An 18,887-nucleotide genomic window follows, 5' to 3' on the forward strand; every position below is an offset into this window, starting at 1 on the left:
GTGTAAACGCTTGACCGTCACATACGCACAGTGACACAACGGTGTCTTGTCTCTGTAGTTGAATGAGAGGATGACGCTGATTAGAGAGAGTCTGGACCGTCTGCTTGGCCACATGCAGTCTCCAGTCTCTCTTCAGGGCCATACCCCGCGCATCCAGGAGCAGCTACAGGACAACAAGCACAACCTGGCTGAGCTCTCCAAGCTGGAGCTGGGGCTGGGGAGTGTCCGGACCCAGGCTGACGAGCTCCTGGCCAACACGCTGGCAGCGTGGGACGCCTCCATCGGTACAGGTACGCTCATCACCAAGTGCCAAAATGTTGGTCCTTTGCCTTAAACGGTTGGGAGTGTAAAGGGTGTGTAACTTTCTTTTGTGTGAGTTGTTTCAATCAATTTGGAGCTTTTCTGTTTAGCAGCAGACATCTGGAGAGGGAGAATACATAGCAGGTGTTTTGCTTGCCTGCTTGTGTGTCATGAATTTATCTTGAAACACCGTAGAGAACGTAATTTGAGAGAAAACACAGAGATGTCACTGTGACTTGCAATGATTGTGATATGTGGTTGACATGTGTATGAGTGTCTGCTAAACGACTAAAACGCAATGTATTATATTGACTGTGCTCCGTGTTCTCCCTAGCGATCCAGGAGCAGGTGTCCAGCCTGACCCAGCTGTGGGAGGAGGCTCAGAGGCAGGCTCAGGAGAGAGATGGCTGGCTGCTCAACCTGCTGGACCTGGCCCTCAAGTTCTGGAGCGATGTTAGTGATGTGTCGGCCGGCCTGAACGATGCCCAACAGGCTGTCCTGGACCTGAACGCCAGTAGGACAGACTCAGAGACCATCCGCCAGAGCCTGGAGACCATGCAGGTAACTGCGGCCGGTGGAGCTGTTGGTTTGATCTTAGCTGCTTAAGATTTCCAGTGAACGTGTTTTTTTCATCTCTGTCAGGTGTTTGTTTCGTCCTCTGTCAGGTACTAAGACGATCCAACACGATCTATTTCAACTAATGTACTTTATGCTGCTTGCTTCTATTTATCTCCCTTCTTACCGATCCCATTGTGGGGTCTCGCACCCCTGACTATATCGCCTTACAGACACTCAGGAAGGACATTGACAGTCTACAGGGGGAGCTGGACACGCTTGGCATTCTGGGAATGGACCTGATGTCAGCATGTGGGGATACAGACAAACCTGACGTCACCAAGAGCCTAGATGAGGTGAGGAGTAAGGGGAGGTAACATTCATTTTAATATTCATTTTCTGTAAGGCAATCATTTCCCAATGTGTTTCTAAACAACTTCATCACTGAATCCATAGCTCTACTGCACATGGAACAACCTGAGTAAACTCTGGAGTGAGTGTCACAAAAAGCTGGAGGAATCTTTACAGATGGCTCTACATTACCAGGACACCATACAGGTGCGTGTGTACAGTATGTGTGCGTGTGCGTGCATGCATGTGTAGTGCATTCGTGAATGTGTTTGTGCGTGTCTGTGTGTGGGAGCTGGTCACTAACATATCCGTATTGTCACATAGCTTTGCTTGGCTGCCGCTTCTCCTCTTAACTCCCCCTTTGCCAACAAAGACCTCCACTAGTCTTTCATGTCAATTGCAATGGCAGAAACCAGACTCTAGCTCCCTGTAATGTTGGTGATGAGTGACTGACAGACTGTGCACTTCCCTGCCAGTGGGAAACAAATGGTGTTGATGGTGTTAACTGTGAGAGACACAGTCTATACCCGAGGTCTGGGAAGCCAGCCTCGGTGTCGCCACTTGTACAAGTCAGCAGGATCGCAATGTTTCATTGTTCAATATGGAAGTTATTTCACCACTTCAAAATACATAGCAACTATTCATAGTCTCTTGGGACACAAACTTGTGCGTATATGAATGGATGATGTTTTTAATCATATCAAAAATAATCCGTTTCTTGTTTTTCCACAGGGGCTTTTCGAGTGGCTCAAGTCAGCAGAGCTGAGATCCACAGAGAAGTTCTTGGTAGGAACTGACCTGGAGTCAGTCAAAGAGCAGCTGTGTGATCTCAAGGTGAGTCTACTCTACACAGACAGAACATACTGAAGAGCTCTCACTCTTTTCTAAACTCAATAATTGTCATAATTGTCACGAAGCCTTTGAGTATCTTGCTGAATCGGACAGGTCTTTCCACGTTGCCAGCTCTGTAAAGTATATGAAACCTGTGCCCCTTTTCTCCTCAGGAGTTTAAACGGGAGCTATACCAGAAGAAGATCGAGATGGAGAGCCTGAGCCACCGCTTCGTGTGCAGGCTGTCTCCAGGCTCGGAGCGTCCCGGATCTGTCTCTCCCCTGTGTGACTTCAGACAGCGCTGGGACAGCCTGGAGGCAGAGACCGTCAGCAGACAGGTCAGACTACACTCAATCACTCATCAATATGTGGAATTCAATTGGCTGGGACTGGTTTCCCAGACACGGATTAACCCGAGTCCTGGATTAAGAAGCACTTTCCATGGAGAAATTCCATTGAGGATGTTTTTTTAGTCTAGGATAAGGCTCAGCCTGTGTTCAGGAAACCGACGCCTGTTCAGTATTTTTTCTAATGGCTAGGGTTATGTTATTGAAGCGGTCGGACAATGCGTTCATGTGTTTTTCACTACTTGTGGTTGCAGCATCAGCTGGAGTGTGCCCTGCTGGGTCTGGGTCAGTTCCAGAACACTCTGGATGAGCTGCACACCTGGCTCTCCCACACAGCCGACCTCCTCCAGTGCAGTCGGCCAATCAGCATCGACCTGCAGGCATGCGAGATAGAGCTGGTCAAACACAAGGTCCGTGACTTAAATGAATCAACACAATTTTTGGGATCAATGCCATTTTAATGCTTCTGACACCTATGGGTGTGTGTGTGTTTGAGGAAGGATGATACTATTGGATATATTGGATATGCATGTACTATGTTCTCCCCACTCTAGGTGCTGCGTAATGACGTCATGTCCCACGTGCGTACGGTGGAGTCTTTGAACCAGGCGGGGCGGGGCCTGTTGGAGGTGGGGACTGGGGATAGCCCTCACGGTCTGCACCCGCGGCTGGAGCAGCTGAACGAACGCTGGGAGTTTGTCCGCTGTGAGACAGAGCGCAGACAGCTACAGCTGGAGAACAACCTCAGTCAGGTGAGGAGAGATTGGGAAGGGGGAATAGACCAAGAGGCAAGTTAAAGGTTATTTTTCATGATCCCTCCATCTCTCTTTCTCATTCACTATCGCAAAGAGATGCCAGACTTATTACTTAAGTCTTAGGTCTAGCTACTTATTAGGTTTCTCCCAACATTGCGGTATCATTAGTCATTAGTCATTAGTCATTAGTCCACAGTACTGAAGGATCATCTGCTCTGTGATGCCCTCTAGGGGTCAGTGTCTGAATCAGACTTAGTCAAATAAGAAATATTGCAGTCGTAACAGATTAGTGATTGATTAATTATTATAAATGTGGCTGTCAGAAATGTATTTATCTTTCTTTGTTTTCTACCCTAGGTCCAAGATGTTACCATGGAGATCCAGGACCTTCTTCAGTGGTTGGAGAACACAGACCTGAGGCTGTCCTCCAGTAAGACAGTGTGGGGGATGCCTGACTCTGCCAGCGAGAGGCTCAACGCACATCTGGTGAGGCCAACCCAACACCTCACACCAACTGTACCCCGCTGCAGTAACCTATCTAGTAACTACCCACTGAAACGGTCCTGTGCCTTGATGGGAAAAAATGATCTCCAAGTTCAGAGATTCATAATAATATAGGATGAGAACACTTTCCCCATCCAACTGTATCTCATTAAAACCCAATGTGTATTGTAATTGTATGATTTTTTACAAGGTTTTGCCTCAGCTCAGAGTAACCTACTCGTTGAGTATGCACATTTACAGTGTGGCATCGAGCAACAGTGATATCTATATAGCTGGATAACCCCCGTCTAGTAGTCGATCTCTTTAATTAAAACGTTTTCCCTTGCATGTGTAAATTCAAGTGTGAATTGAATGACTAGGAAGGAACGATTGAAAATGACATATATTATTTATTTGTATTACTGACACGACATGTTTTTATATACTGTATCAACTGCTTAAAACACTTGTTCGTTACTTCTGAGATGGCAGTGCGTCTTATTATCAAAGGCACGTTTCACTGTTAATTACACGGAGTTTGAGTCATTAAACTATCTTCACAACCCTCCAGCTAGTCAGCACATAATGTCATTACATCATTTCATATGTTAGTACATTTTGTCCTCACTTGACCCTGCACTCACTGTCCTCACTTGACCCTGGCAATTTAGCTAGTTTTTGCCTTTCCTAAAAGGCGTAGTGGGCAAATCACACTTCCGCTGTTAAAGTATGGGAACATCTTTTCAGTGAAGAAGTTGTCTTTGAAGATGCACAGGGTAGTGTTCTTGGTGAGGTCAAAGAATTTCACCTCCCCTTTGTTACAGTCCAGTTGTACTCGGATCACTCGTGGGCTCTCATCTACCTTGATCTGGACGTACGATTGTATACCTGCTTTGTATTTCCCACTGATGTATTTGATGATCCATAATCCACTCTGAGGCTCCATTTTGACTTGCGTCTTGCGTGGAATGGACTCTTTGGCTACCCCTAAGATCCAGTTATCATTATCTCCGACCTCCACGTCCCAGTAATGGGTGCCTTTGCTGTACCCTTCAGAACCCAACACTCCTACGTTAAGAAACCTTTCGGGGTTGTCTGGGAGACTCTGCCTCTCGTCACAGTATGTCATAGTGGTGAGGTCATCAGAGAGGGTGAACTTAGTGGACATTGTGTTCGGATCCATGATCACAGGAGCTATAGGGATGTGTGCAGAGATGTTGTATATTAATATCGAATGTGCAGAGATGTTGTATATTAATATTGAACTGTATTGGTGGGAGACACAGTAGAGAAACACATTTCTTTTGGGGGGGGGGGGGGGGGGTGCACTCACTGTAGTCAACGAACTCAAGCATCTTCTCCCAAACTTTGAACTTGAGAGATCCTACATGTTTGGCCATGTCAATCAGTGCTCCTGATACTACCTCAGTATCTGCAGTATCTGGGAATGTGCAATCGGCTCTATGGTAAAAAAAAAAAGGGATGGCGTCAGTGATATGGAAAAGAAATATAGATATTTAGATCTTTTTTTTATTGATTTACCTGTTAAGTATGGCCTTGTAGTTCTATAAAAAAGAACGAGGACAAACGTCACTTTTGATATCAGGTAACTGTGAGAGAAATAGTTTCATGTTTTGAAACATTTTGACAGACCCCTTACCTTGAGGAATGTGATATTGTCCACTTCCATTTCCTTATCGACAACTACAATTGTCTCTGAAAGGGTTGTGATCTCTCTGGCCAATGCCTCAGCCCTTTCTCGCATCACTTCAGATTTCTGCTGTTCTTCCTCTCTCAGGGTAGCGATCCTGGCCGTCTCTTCCTCTTCTAGGAACTGCTGGAGTTTCTTAAACTCCCTCCTTATCTGCTCCTCTGCACATTGGGCCTGGCCCTACAATAGAACATGTTCAACTCACTTTTCAACATTGCTCAAGTGCTCACTCCAATTTGTATGTTGCTTAAATTATATTACGATAGCTACCTTTATGTGCTCTTCCCAGCTTTGATGACGCATCTTGGCTGTGTTCTTGTTTGCTAGTTTGTTCTTCAAAGTGGAAACCACAACCTGGATTTCACTCTAGATTGGAAGTGATACTTATCAACACATCTTCTTATTTTTTAATACACAACTGTCACACTGTAAAACAAATATGTGTTGATTCAGCTTTAAAAAAATCTAGGCAATCAGCTGCAATATCGTTTTTAGTTTGCTCAACATTTGGGCATATCAGCTCAAATGTAACAATCATATTGTAGCTGGTTGGTTGCCTTGATTTGTTTGTGTTGAATAATCCGAAGTCCTCTAACCTCCTGCTGGGCTCTCCATATGTTTAAAAACAACTTTAAAAAAAAAAGGGTTTTGTACTTTATTCAGACAGATGCAGAATAAGGGATAGTGGGATAAATATTTGGGAAGGTGGTGTTAAGGACTGAACCCCTCGGGGAACAGTATATGTGTAACGTTTGTCGTCGGAAGGAGACCAAGGTGCAGCGTGGTAGGCGTACATGCTTTAAAATGTTCCACCAAGAAAAAACAATAAACAATACAACGAACGAAAAGCTTCGTCGTGCAAACTACATGCACTCAAACAAAGACAAGATCCCACACTGAAGGAGGGAAAAAGGGCTGCCTAAGTATGATCCCCAATCAGAGACAATGAAAGACAGCTGCCTCTGATTGGGAACCACACTCGGCCAAACACAATGAAATAGAGAACATAGAATGCCCACCCAAATCACACCCTGACCTAACCAAACATAGAGAATAACAAGGATCTCTAAGGTCAGGGCGTGACAGTACCCTCCCCCCCAAAGGTGCGGCCTCCGGCCGCAAACCTGAACCTATAGGGGAGGGTATTACCCCTTGGGCCAGTAACTGAAAGGTCGCCATACTACTATTTTATCGCACCTATCCAGTGTATAATTTAAACGGAACAAATATATAAACACAACATGCAACAATTTCAACAAGAGTTACAGTTCATATAAGGAAATTAGTTAATTGAAGTAAATGAATTAGGCCCTAATCTATGGATTTCACATGATTGGGCAGGGGCACAGCCATGGGTGGGCCTGGGAGGGCATAGGCCCATCCACTTGGGAGCCAGGCACCTACTCTGAGACGCTTTTTGAGTACGGGTCCAGGACAAGACCAACGGACGGCGCGTTGGGAAATCGTGTTGCCAAAGAGAGTAGATAGTGGTTTCCTCTCTGGTGCTGAGCTCTCCTCGTCAACTTCAAAGATGAAAGTGCGTTTGTGCAATGTCTTTTGTCATTGCCTTCCACAGGCAAACTCAAAGTCCACTCAACTCAGAAAATAACGCCGATTAAGAAATTTATTTCGTCACTGAGGGAGATACATTGGCAGTTAAATGAAAGCAAAGTAAACAAAAAGTTTACAAAATGGTCTCACCTTCAAATCCGGCACAGCCTCCTCAATGGGATAACAGTCATGACCTTTATGTTTTTTTGATGTGTAGCAGACAACACAGATGGGCTGTTTATCGTCGAAACAGAAGATTTTAAGTTTCTCTCCATGCAGCCGGCAGTTATCAGATCCGACCTTTTCACCCCCCTTCCGTAAGGAATCACAGAGGCTCTTTAAGGCGAGGCTTAAACTCTGCTCCTCAGATGAACACTCGGCCCTGCATGCAGGACACAGCGGATTCTCCATATCCTTCCAGGATTTCCGCAGACACTCCTCACAGAAGCTGTGGCTGCATTTGAGGACCACGGGGTTCCTGAAGATGTCACAGCACACGGGACAAGAGAGGTGCCCCTCCAAGATAGACAAACTGGCAGCCATTCTCTTTCACACACAGGGATCGTCTGTGCAGTTCCTTCCTCGTCGACGTGAGCCGTGGCTGGATCAAAGGGCATGTTAATATGATTGAAATGGACTCCTCCCACGAGTTACCAAGAAACATAACAGAAACCAAACTCACTCTGCCTCCGTGCAGAAACTCAGTCTTGGTAAATAGTGTCAACTGTTTAGGATTAAAGCACTATGGCAAACAATTATCAAAGGCAAAATATTGTACAAACTATTCGAGTGACATAAAACAACAAAAACTGACATTTTGTGAGGACTTTTGCCTATGTGAGCACACCTCTTTACCACTAGATGTCAGTAAGTTCCAGACATTGTGAAGACATGGTGAAGACATGGAAATGATGAAGGTATTGCTTAAAACGGTGTAAACATAAAGACATGGTCACCCCGTGACACTGTTGTAATACAGATGTAACATTTTACCATTAAAGTCTGGTGGAGAAAAGTCACAGTGAATCCCATTCAGAGGAAACCTGTACCTAGGTATGCTCTCATCTTATTAGCAAGCAGTTCCAAGAGCTTCAACTAAATGTTATTGTCTGCCATCTCGCTCTCTCTTTCTTTAAGATGGAGCGGCAGGCAGGCATTGCGATGGACACAGGCTTAGTGATTAATTACTTATCTTACACTGTCCAATGTTCTCCCTCCCAGGCAGCCAGGAAGCTAGGAGCCCTTATTAGGGCTGAGGATGGCTGTCAATCCCCCGAGGTTCTAAATGAGCTTCGGCAGTTTGACATAGTGTTCTCTCTTACTATTCTCCCCGGGACTAGTCTCCGTGACAGACGCCTTCTGGAGTGCATCAAGACCACTCCACCAGTCTCACGCCACTCTCAGGGGGTTACGGAGCTGACAGGTACAGAGTGTCAGTGTGGTTCGCACGTCCCCAAGGGTCCTTGGGACAGGAGATGGTGCTAGAGCCCAGTGCCTGTACCAAAATATGATCTTCCTCTTGAGCTGACGGCACAGTGTCAGTATGCCGGGCCTAGTGTTGTAGTCAAGTCGCTAAACTGGACTTGAGTACTACAACACTGGCACTCCCCAGAGGGTCCTGAGAGAGGACCGGGTGCTAATGCTCAGTGCCTGTTCCAAAATAACCTCATCCTCTTTGTTCAATGCCACTGTGCTGTAGAGCTCCGTCCTGCTGCACAGACTCTGGAGGGACGGAAGGTATTGATGGCGATGGCTCCGAGGGCATATTCAATATTGTTTTCAATAGAGTATAACGGTGTCACATTTATGACAATTAGTCAATAGGCTATTTCTGTCCTGTGCTACGGCGTTATGGTGGACGGTAACTAGTGAGTAGATGGCCGTTTGACTGCATACATAAAGAATAATATTTTGTACATAAAAAAATATATATACAGTGGGGCAAAAAAGTATTTAGTCAGCCACCAATTGTGCAAGTTCTCCCACTTAAAAAGATGAGAGAGGCCTGTAATTTTCATCATAGGTACACTTCAACTATGACAGACAAAATGAGTAAAAAAAATCCAGAAAATCACATTGTAGGATTTTTCATGAATTTATTTGCAAATTATGGTGGAAAATAAGTATTTGGTCACCTACAAACAAGCAAGATTTCTGGCTCTCACAGACCTGTAACTTCTTCTTTAAGAGGCTCCTCTGTCCTCCACTCGTTACCTGTATTAATGGCACCTGTTTGAACTTGTTATCAGTATAAAAGACACCTGTCCACAACCTCAAACAGTCACACTCCAAACTCCACTATGGCCAAGACCAAAGAGCTGTCAAAGGACACCAGAAACAAAATTGTAGACCTGCACCAGGCTGGGAAGACTGAATCTGCAATAGGTAAGCAGCTTGGTTTGAAGAAATCAACTGTGGGAGCAATTATTAGGAAATGGAAGACATACAAGACCACTGATAATCTCCCTCGATCTGGGGCTCCACGCAAGATCTCACCCCGTGGGGTCAAAATGATCACAAGAACGGTGAGCAAAAATCCCAGAACCACACGGGGGGACCTAGTGAATGACCTGCAGAGAGCTGGGACCAAAGTAACAAAGCCTACCATCAGTAACACACTACGCCGCCAGGGACTCAAATCCTGCAGTGCCAGACGTGTCCCCCTGCTTAAGCCAGTACATGTCCAGGCCCGTCTGAAGTTTGCTAGAGAGCATTTGGATGATCCAGAAGAAGATTGGGAGAATGTCAAATGGTCAGATGAAACCAAAATGGAACTTTTTGGTAAAAACTCAACTCGCCGTGTTTGGAGGACAAAGAATGCTGAGTTGCATCCAAAGAACACCGTACCTACTGTGAAGCATGGGGGTGGAAACATCATGCTTTGGGGCTGTTTTTCTGCAAAGGGACCAGGACGACTGATCCGTGTAAAGGACAGAATGAATGGGGCCATGTATCGTGAGATTTTGAGTGAAAACCTCCTTCCATCAGCAAGGGCATTGAAGATGAAACGTGGCTGGGTCTTTCAGCATGACAATGATCCCAAACACACCGCCCGGGCAACGAAGGAGTGGCTTCGTAAGAAGCATTTCAAGGTCCTGGAGTGGCCTAGCCAGTCTCCAGATCTCAAACCCATAGAAAATCTTTGGAGGGAGTTGAAAGTCCGTGTTGCCCAGCAACAGCCCCAAAACATCACTGCTCTAGAGGAGATCTGCATGGAGGAATGGGCCAAAATACCAGCAACAGTGTGTGAAAACCTTGTGAAGACTTACAGAAAATGTTTGACCTCTGTCATTGCCAACAAAGGGTATATAACAAAGTATTGAGATAAACTTTTGTTATTGACCAAATACTTATTTTCCACCATAGTTTGCAAATAAATTCATAAAAAATCCTACAATGTGATTTTCTGGATTTTTTTTTCTCATTTTGTCTGTCATAGTTGAAGTGTTCTATGATGAAAATTACAGGCCTCATATCTTTTTAAGTGGGAGAACTTGCACAATTGGTGGCTGACTAAATACTTTTTTGCCCCACTGTATATATATCAGTTTGAAAGGAAAGTGGGAGACGTACTGTGTATGAGTGGACATAGTGGATGCTGAGCAGGGTTCAATCCCCCATTGCAAGGGGATGTGGTCCAGAGTCCACTGCGTAAACCACAAGGCCTACGCCAAACTCTAACACATGTGTTAGAGTCTCTTTTCGTGTGTCTTTTAAACACCCCTCTCAGGGTTGGGTTAAATGCGGAAGACACATTTCAGTTGAAGGCCTTCAGTCCCTTTCCCTCTCTGTACCGCCCCAGGAACTGTGTAATGAGATGGACTCCAAGCTCCATGCCTACACAGACGTGAGGAACGCCATCCACAGGATGTTGGAGAGCAGCAACGTGACCCGAGGCTCCAGTACGGAACACAGCCTCTGTATCCTGGAGCAGAAGTGGGCTACCGTCTACGGGAAAGTACAGGACCGCAAGGTGAGAGTGAGACTTAGCCTGCTCCCGGATCTACGTGCTTTAGCCAACTCCTCAGACCATTGTTAACATCACATACAGGGTTGTGTTCATTGGGGCCTGCAGCAATGTTTTAGCTACAGAAAACGAAAAGGAGCATTTCTTACTGGATAAGTTCAGGTAGTCCCTCCCTTTTTCAGTCAGTTTACTTCCAACCCAGATCTGGGACCAGGCTAAGTGACACCGACGAGGGGCCTAAGAACAGGATGATTAACTACAGTATGTTTGTGAACGACCTGAGTAAAAGTGTGGTATCTGTTCTGTTCGTAGGCTAAGCTAACCGAAGGGTTGAGCCTGGCGAAGGAGTTCCACTGTAATGTCCAGGAGCTGCTGACCAGGATGGCCAAGTGTGAGGAGGCCATAGGAGTCCTGCCTGTCCCCAGCTTTGTCCTGGACACAGTCTGTGGCCAGCTTCAAGACCACCGGGTGGGTTTGTGTGTGTGTGTGTCTGTGCCTGCATGCGAGTTTGTGTTTGTGCGTATTAGCATGCGTGTACACATGCATTTGTGTGTCTATGTGTGTGAGAGTACAGTGTATGTTTGTGCATGTGGGTGTGCATGCGCAAATCATGTCTGCGTGTATATGATAAATCATAGTGTACCCCCCCCCCCCCCTCAGACTCTGGTGAGTGAGGTGAACTGTTACGGTGAGAAGAAGACAGTGGTGGAGAGTGCAGGCTCCAGGCTGGCCGAGTTGAGCAGGAAGGAGGACTGTGACGTGGTTCACAACCTGATCATGACCGTACACGACCGCTACAGGAAACTTCACCAGCGAGCCACAGAGAGGGGCCGAACACTAGAGGACGTCAAGAAGAATGCAAAACAGGTAGAGATACAGAACCATCAGTTATTCTGTGAAATATTGTTTTTTTTTGGTCATTATTAACTATTCTGTATTTTCCACCACACATAGTCATTTTTTACAACATCCTCTATCGAGTAACTCATAAAGACCCTCCAAACAGTTAATGCCTCAGTTTCAAAAGTCCAATTTAGAAGGGCTCTCATGATAACAAGCGTGCGTTAAACTCTAATATTTCAGTTCAGTGAATCTTGGCGCCTCCTAGTGGACTGGATGTCTGAGGTGGAGCAGACGCTGGACACACATAAAGAGATCGCTGTGGACTACGAGGAAATTAAACTGCAGCTCACCGAACAGAAGGTAAGCCTAAAGAAATGATAGAAATAATTATAGCTCTTGTGAATATTTTTCTAGCTTGGAATATATAATTTAAATCCATAGTTTTTACATAAATTACATATTTCACTGAACTATCCCTTTTATTCCTGTATTTTTCTGTATGTGTGCTCCTAGGACTTCCAGAAGCTTCTGCGCTCAAAGCGACCCATGTACGAGGCCACTCTAAAGAGTGGGCGGGGCCTCCATGAGAGGTCTCAGAGCGCCCAGGACAGACAGCACCTGGAGAACCTGCTCTCTGAGCTCCGGGACTCATGGGATACCATCAGTGGCAAATCCATGGAAAGGTGAGGGACACAATGCACTGATGAGGGAAATAGCATTTCCACACACCTAAAATGATTTAAAACACTGGTCCCAATTCGCTCCCCACCTCTTCCCCTAGGCCTTTGATATCTGTAGACCTGAAGGGATAGGATAGGTTCAATCCAAATAGTTGTGGACTATCCACAATTTTGCTTCCACCTTACAGATTTGCAAACATTGAAGGGATCTGCAAACATCAAAGTCAAGAGTAGGGATAGAGAGTGGATTGTGATCGGAATCAATTTGGGCAACATGGCAACTTTGACAGAGTATATGATCCAATCAAATTTTCCTCAGGCAACACAAACTGGAGGAAGCACTGCTGTTTTCAGGCAGATTCACAGACGCCCTTCAAGCCCTGAATGACTGGTTATACAGAGCAGAGCCACAGCTGGCTGATGACGTACCTGTCGGTGGGGAAAAAGACATGGTCAACAATCTGATCGACAAGCACAAGGTCATTTTTTATACATTCTGTGTATGTGATCCGATAAGATATTGAGGCTTTCCTATGGACAAATGCCTTTCTTGAGGCTTGTAAACTGTGACAGCAATACGGGGTATGAAATTCCTCTCAAGCTGACATTCTCTTGGACTCTCAGGTGTTCCAGAAGGAGTTGGGGAAGCGAGCCGGGTGCATTAGGACCCTGAAACGCTCGGTGAGGGACCTGACCAGGAGCAGCACTGCTGATGCCCATTGGTTGCAGGAGCAAATGGACGAATTGGAGGCACGCTGGGAGGACGTGTGTAAACTGTCCGTATCCAAGCAGGCCAGGCTGGAGGCAGCCCTTCAACAGGTAACTCACCATACTGTCTCATTCACATTTTACTATCACGATCACACTGATTTATCTTCAGTGTTATGTTATGTAATTGTCTAGTGTGGACAGGGTATATCAACGTTCACATCTCGGATGAGCCCCCAGAAATCGTCCAAGATAAATTCCCCCCTCTTGGACAATAAAGCCTATCCTTTCTGAACATTTTACTTAAAGCCTGCAGGTATAATGATTTATGACTTGTTATTAGCATGCTTGAGGCTTTATAATGTCTTGTTATGTCTTTCTATGGAGGATGGCTTATCTCATTGTCCTTTCATATGTGTGTCTCTGTCAGGCTGAGAAGTTTGACAGGTTGGTCCACTCCTTCCTGGAGCATCTGGCGGAGGCAGAGAGGGTGCTGAGGTACGGGGTCATCCCTGAGGAGGAGGAAGCTCTGCTGGCCTTCCGCAAACAACATGAGGTAGGTAGCCATTTAGGCCTAATATGACTGTAGCCTCCATTATTAAGGTGTATACATAGCATAATAACAATTAACATCAGGGCTTGTAGAGGTTGCAAGATACAAGTTATAAAAGCCTGATGCTTTATCTAGCTTTTTATTATAATAATAATAATATATAATAATAGTTCATGGTATTTATAAAGCGCTTTTCAAGAACCCAAAGTTGCTTTAAAATTGTAGAAATGAAAAACAAGAAACTGAAATCAAAACAAAACAACGCCGAACTTAACAAAAGGACAAAAACATGAAACAAAGAGTCGGGTCTGGGCTCAAGGAAGGGAAAAGGTGTGATGTGTCAGTGCATGACTGAGCGAGCAGGTGTTGTGTGTCTGTGAGTAAGTGGAAGATAGTGGGTGCTTGAGAAGAGTGTGTGAGGATAGTGGGGTTAAGGGTAGGCCATGATGAAGAGGTTGGGCTCGACTGAAAGATGGTGATGGACTCAGATGGCCGGAGGGAGGTAGTTTCAGTCTTGTGGTTGCCTTTTCAGTTTTTACTGACTTTCAAGATACAGATCATTTTGTATTTACTCATAGTTTTGTATTTTGATGGCATTACCCAGTAGACAGGGGGTGTAATGAGCTCTGTGTTTATGCCCTGTGTCCAGGAGTCAATCACTTCCCTGCGCTCCCAGGAGATGGAGCTAGAGAGCATCCGGTGTCTGAATGAGGAAATCCTGTCCTCCTGTCACCCAGACTCCATCATCACACTCAAGTCCTGGATCAGCGTCACCAAGACCCGCTACGAAGAGGTGAGTCCACTCTTACCTACTTGGGACTTTACGTAGGACAAAAATATAATAGATATGACTTGAGCGTTGTAGCCTTATTTCTCGGAGGTATTTAAATTAGCCTTTGCGGAGTCGCCAGAAAACACTAACGTCCGGTTTTCAGGGAGACAGTATTTTACAGCCAAACTTCTGCTTCCCCTAAAAACTGAAGTGGGAACTCTGCTCAGGCGTCTTTCTACGCCTGCTACACTAGGTTATTTTACATTGACCATCCCCACAAAAAAACTGTGAATGTTTGATCCATTTTGAAGATAAATTATGTTTTTGTTGCTGCTTTGGCAGCCTGTCAGTCAATCTGCAGTCAGTCAAGTCAGTCTGCAGTTAGTCATTTTCTGTTACGTGGTTTTGCTGATTCCCTTTAGACGACACATAATTCAGGTGTGACTTTTTGCTGGTGTTACCTCTCTCTCTCTGATTCAGGTGCAGACTTGGGCCCAGCAGCAGGGCCAGAGGATCCAGGCCAGCCTGTCTGCTCTGGAGGCTGAGCGGGAGAAGCTACAGCGCCTACTGGACTGGATCTCATCCGCCGAGGAGGCCCTCAACCTCAGAGACCAGGAGCCACCGGCTGAGAGCATAGAACACAACCAGGAACTCATCGTCCAACACATGGTATAGTACATAAACACACAGTCTCAAACCACCGTCTCTACAGACTGTAAACATTGTTTTTGTTAAGACTCAAATAATAACTCACCATTCCTTCCTCCAGGTATTCATGGAGGAGCTGAACCGAAAACTACCAGAGGTTGAACATGCCACACAGTCCTGCAAACAGAAGCTGATCCCCAAACAGCAGGCTTCACCGTGCCGCAAGGCACTGACAAGTAAGTGAAGGGTTAGGGTTAGCAACCACTTGGCTTAGGGACTTTGTATTTTGTTGAATAACTGTTTTACTTACAGCTCTAATCTGAGCCATATTAAAATGTTGACGTGCACATTTTTCGAGGGATTATGTCAAACATGGACTAATTTTACATTAAGCCCATTAGGCCCAATGCAGTCAAACACGTAATTGTCCTGTGTTTTATATATATTTCCACACTATGAAGTTGGAATAATAGTGGGAAATTGTGAAAATTATGATAATGTCCTTCTAGTGTAAGAGCTGTTTGAAAAGACCACCTGAAAGATTTTGATGGGATTGAGTTTTGGCCTGCTGTCGGCGGTGGGTGTAGCTGGTGCATGGAAGTCAGGCGCAGGAGAGCAGAGATGAGTGGACAAAGCACTTTACTGAGGCAATAATTTAGAACAGAACGCAACCGCGTCACAAAACAAATGCCCAAAGAACAAGTGAGGCAGCAAGTGAGGCAGCACAAAGTACAAAACCCAAGTACAAAGTACCGGCTGCCATAAAGCACGGGTACAAAACAAGACCCGGCGCAAACCAGCCGGAAGTGTGCCAACCTTGACAATAAACAATACCCCACACAGACATGGAGGGAACAGAGGGCTAAATACACATAGTAATTATGATGAGATGTAAACGAGGTGTGCAGGAAAACAAGACAAAACAAATGGAAAATGAAAGGTGGAGCGGCGATGGCCAGAAGACCGGTGACGTCGACCGCCGAACGCCGCCCGAACAAGGAGAGGGACTGACTTCGGCGGCATTGAAGGGTCCAATACGTCCTCCACCGGGACCCAGCATCTCTCCTCCGGACCGTACCGGAGTTAATAAACAGATCACCGACCATATCGAATCCCACCGTACCTTCTCCACTATGCAATCTTGTATATGTTAATGTAAAATGTTCCTTGAAGTTTGTAGATACTAAGCTAATTGAGGTATCCATCTTCTGTGTTTGCTCCAGAGAGGAGGAGCACTCTGAAACTCCAGCCTACACTAGTCCCTCTCCCTCTGGAGAACCTGGACCCTCAGACCCCTCAGCTGTGTCAGCTGGTCAGCCACTGGCAGAAACTCTGGCTCCTGGCTCTGGCCAGACAGGGCCGCCTAGAGCAGCACGAGCAGGGACTCCAAGAGGTGACTGGCACAACATACGGCCACCTATGTGTTAGCGCTAGTTAGTTCGTTTCCCTTTCAATAGCTTCAAAATCGGACATAAATTACTCGTTGTACAGTGTTAATGTCATTTGTCGCTAATATTATTGATTTTCCACAACCAGATGGAGGAATTTGCGAATTTCGACTTCAACGTCTGGCGCAAGCGCTACATGCAGTGGATCAGCCACCTCAAGTCTCGGATCCTAGATGTGTTCCGAAACATCGACAGGGACCAGGACGGACGAATCAGCAAGAAGGAGTTAATCGACAACGTCCTGGCATCCAGTAAGCCTTGCCCCCATCCCCACTCCCAGCCTCTCAGCATCTGTCACTCAAACCCTACGTTCATTTACTCAACGCTCATTCATTATTGATTTGATGTATGTATAAAACTGCCACTTGGCACTAATGTCCTGGAGAGAACGATGGCCTTACTTAATCAGCAGAAAACTTTGATCCGTATGTTATTAAAATGTTATTGAAATGTCAACTCCCATCATGGATTCAAAGTCTAAAACTTAAACAAATCCACATGAACATATCCACATATGACCTTTTTAGAATTCCCCACCAACTCCCTGGAGATGAATGCGGTGGCCAATATCTTTGACATGAATGGGGACGGCTTCATTGACTACTATGAGTTTGTGAGTGCCCTCCATCCCAGCCGGGATCCCTACAGGAGGACGCTAGATGCAGATCAGATCAACGAGGAGGTGAAATGTCTCCCAGAGTTGTTTTAATGCCCATGATCTTCAACGTTGTAACAGCATACAGTTCAACGTATTACACCTTATTACGTATTACATATTACACCGTATTACACCTTGTGTGACTGACTGACTCCTGTATCTCCCTCAGGTGGGTCGACAGGTGTCTCAGTGCAACTGTCCCAAGAGGTTCCAGGTGGAGCAGATCAGTGCCAACCGCTACAGGGTGAGGGACCTTTAACCTTTGACCTTTTGATTGTATGTAGGTCATTGGAACAAGGAACATGTGTTTAACTGAACCCAGGGAAAACGTTGGTTATAGGGTTGTTAATGCCTTGAGTAATGCCAGACTATTAAAACCAGTTATGTTTTTTGTTGGTCTCTGCTGTAGTTTGGGGATTCTCAACAGTTGCGGATGGTGCGTATCCTGCGCAGTACCCTGATGGTACGGGTGGGAGGAGGCTGGACAGCACTTGATGAATTCCTGGTCAAGAACGACCCTTGTAGAGGTTAGTGGAGACTTGAAGTGCAGTAGGATCGTATAATTCTCAAAAATAAGCTTTTAAATTTTAGTTTATTTTCGTCTTATCTTGGATGTTGTCATTTCATCCAAACCGGTTTGAAGTTTGTTAGCTGGTTATTTAGCAACGTCCAGAAAGCATGGGGATAGCGGCCGTGGGGACCTAAGAAGCACTCTGTAGAGCTCTTTCCCCATGCTTTTAATACAATCCATTTCCACTAGCATCGCATCCACTACATCCTCCAAAAATGAAGCCAGATTCATAATGACCATTGACATCTGTTATTTATTTCACAGTGAAAGGTCGGACGAACCTAAAGATAAAGGAGAAGTACTTGTTCGACAACTCTCGGAGAGGAGGCTCGTCTAAAACCCTGACAGTCAGCAGGTCCAACTCCAGCCTGAGTCTCTACAGCAGCGCCTCGGCCCCAAGCAGCCCCCTAACACGCAAGGTAAGATCCCCTCCATCGTAGTGTACTACCAGACCCAGAAACAGTCATATCATTACCTGTGTATAAGCCTACAAACCAACAAGGTAAGCTTACCACTGTAACTTTGTACTAGACCCAAACCAACACACTCTGTTGGGGCAGCAGGTAGCCAAGTGGTTAGAGTGTTGGGCCAGTAACTGAATGGTTGCTAGCTCGAATCCCCGAGCTGACGAGGTAAAAATCTGTCGTTCTACCCATGAACAAGGCCCCTGAACAAGGCACTGTTCCTAGGCCGTCATTGTAAGTAAGAATTTGTTCTTAACTGACTTGCCTAGTTAAGTAAAATAGAATAGATAAAAACAACACACTCTCCTTTATAGTAGTATGATAGTCCTCAAAGCAATAAGGTAAGCTCACCTATTCATGTCATTGAGATGGTTAGTATCATGGTTAACTCATCTCTAAGCCCATGTTCCAGGCCTTACTGCGGAGGAGTCTCTCAGGCGACCGCTGCATCCGGCCCAGGAGCTCCATAGCTGCTCTGGGGTCAGATCTACAGTTCTCCACTGCGGGGGATGACGATTCTCTTTCACCATCAGGTGTGTACAGTAAATAAACCCTCTGTGAATGGAAATGGACTAGCAATTATAGTGAAGTTCAAATGATATCCCCTCCACTGACATGATGGGGATTCAAATCTGGATCCGTCAATTACCGCATTCTTATCGGCAGACTCAATAGCCTTGGCTTCTCAAAT

The 18,887-nt window shown here is 45.6% G+C and overlaps 1 protein-coding gene across 1 annotated transcript in view; it reads left to right on the top strand.

Annotated features, from left to right (window-relative positions):
- LOC120031579 (plectin-like) overlaps positions 1–18,746 on the top strand; it is a 227,186-nt gene extending 208,440 nt beyond the window's left edge. Inside the window, exons 48-77 of the mRNA XM_038977388.1 lie at positions 59–290; positions 635–861; positions 1,089–1,211; positions 1,312–1,413; positions 1,939–2,040; positions 2,211–2,375; positions 2,639–2,794; positions 2,939–3,136; positions 3,497–3,625; positions 7,207–7,497; positions 8,106–8,307; positions 8,584–8,621; positions 10,687–10,857; positions 11,164–11,319; positions 11,512–11,718; positions 11,935–12,054; positions 12,208–12,377; positions 12,694–12,853; positions 12,999–13,193; positions 13,513–13,638; positions 14,285–14,428; positions 14,888–15,076; positions 15,177–15,291; positions 16,279–16,448; positions 16,592–16,754; positions 17,031–17,185; positions 17,331–17,405; positions 17,571–17,688; positions 17,997–18,151; positions 18,609–18,746. Of these exons, the coding sequence (XP_038833316.1) occupies positions 59–290; positions 635–861; positions 1,089–1,211; positions 1,312–1,413; positions 1,939–2,040; positions 2,211–2,375; positions 2,639–2,794; positions 2,939–3,136; positions 3,497–3,625; positions 7,207–7,497; positions 8,106–8,307; positions 8,584–8,621; positions 10,687–10,857; positions 11,164–11,319; positions 11,512–11,718; positions 11,935–12,054; positions 12,208–12,377; positions 12,694–12,853; positions 12,999–13,193; positions 13,513–13,638; positions 14,285–14,428; positions 14,888–15,076; positions 15,177–15,291; positions 16,279–16,448; positions 16,592–16,754; positions 17,031–17,185; positions 17,331–17,405; positions 17,571–17,688; positions 17,997–18,151; positions 18,609–18,746 (4,692 nt within the window). The remainder of the gene's footprint in view (positions 1–58; positions 291–634; positions 862–1,088; positions 1,212–1,311; positions 1,414–1,938; positions 2,041–2,210; positions 2,376–2,638; positions 2,795–2,938; positions 3,137–3,496; positions 3,626–7,206; positions 7,498–8,105; positions 8,308–8,583; positions 8,622–10,686; positions 10,858–11,163; positions 11,320–11,511; positions 11,719–11,934; positions 12,055–12,207; positions 12,378–12,693; positions 12,854–12,998; positions 13,194–13,512; positions 13,639–14,284; positions 14,429–14,887; positions 15,077–15,176; positions 15,292–16,278; positions 16,449–16,591; positions 16,755–17,030; positions 17,186–17,330; positions 17,406–17,570; positions 17,689–17,996; positions 18,152–18,608) is intronic.
- The last annotated feature ends 141 nt before the right edge of the window (positions 18,747–18,887 follow it).

This window comes from Salvelinus namaycush, chromosome 37 (genome assembly GCF_016432855.1).
Source record: "Salvelinus namaycush isolate Seneca chromosome 37, SaNama_1.0, whole genome shotgun sequence".
In the NCBI taxonomy this organism is placed as follows: Eukaryota; Metazoa; Chordata; class Actinopteri; order Salmoniformes; family Salmonidae; genus Salvelinus; species Salvelinus namaycush.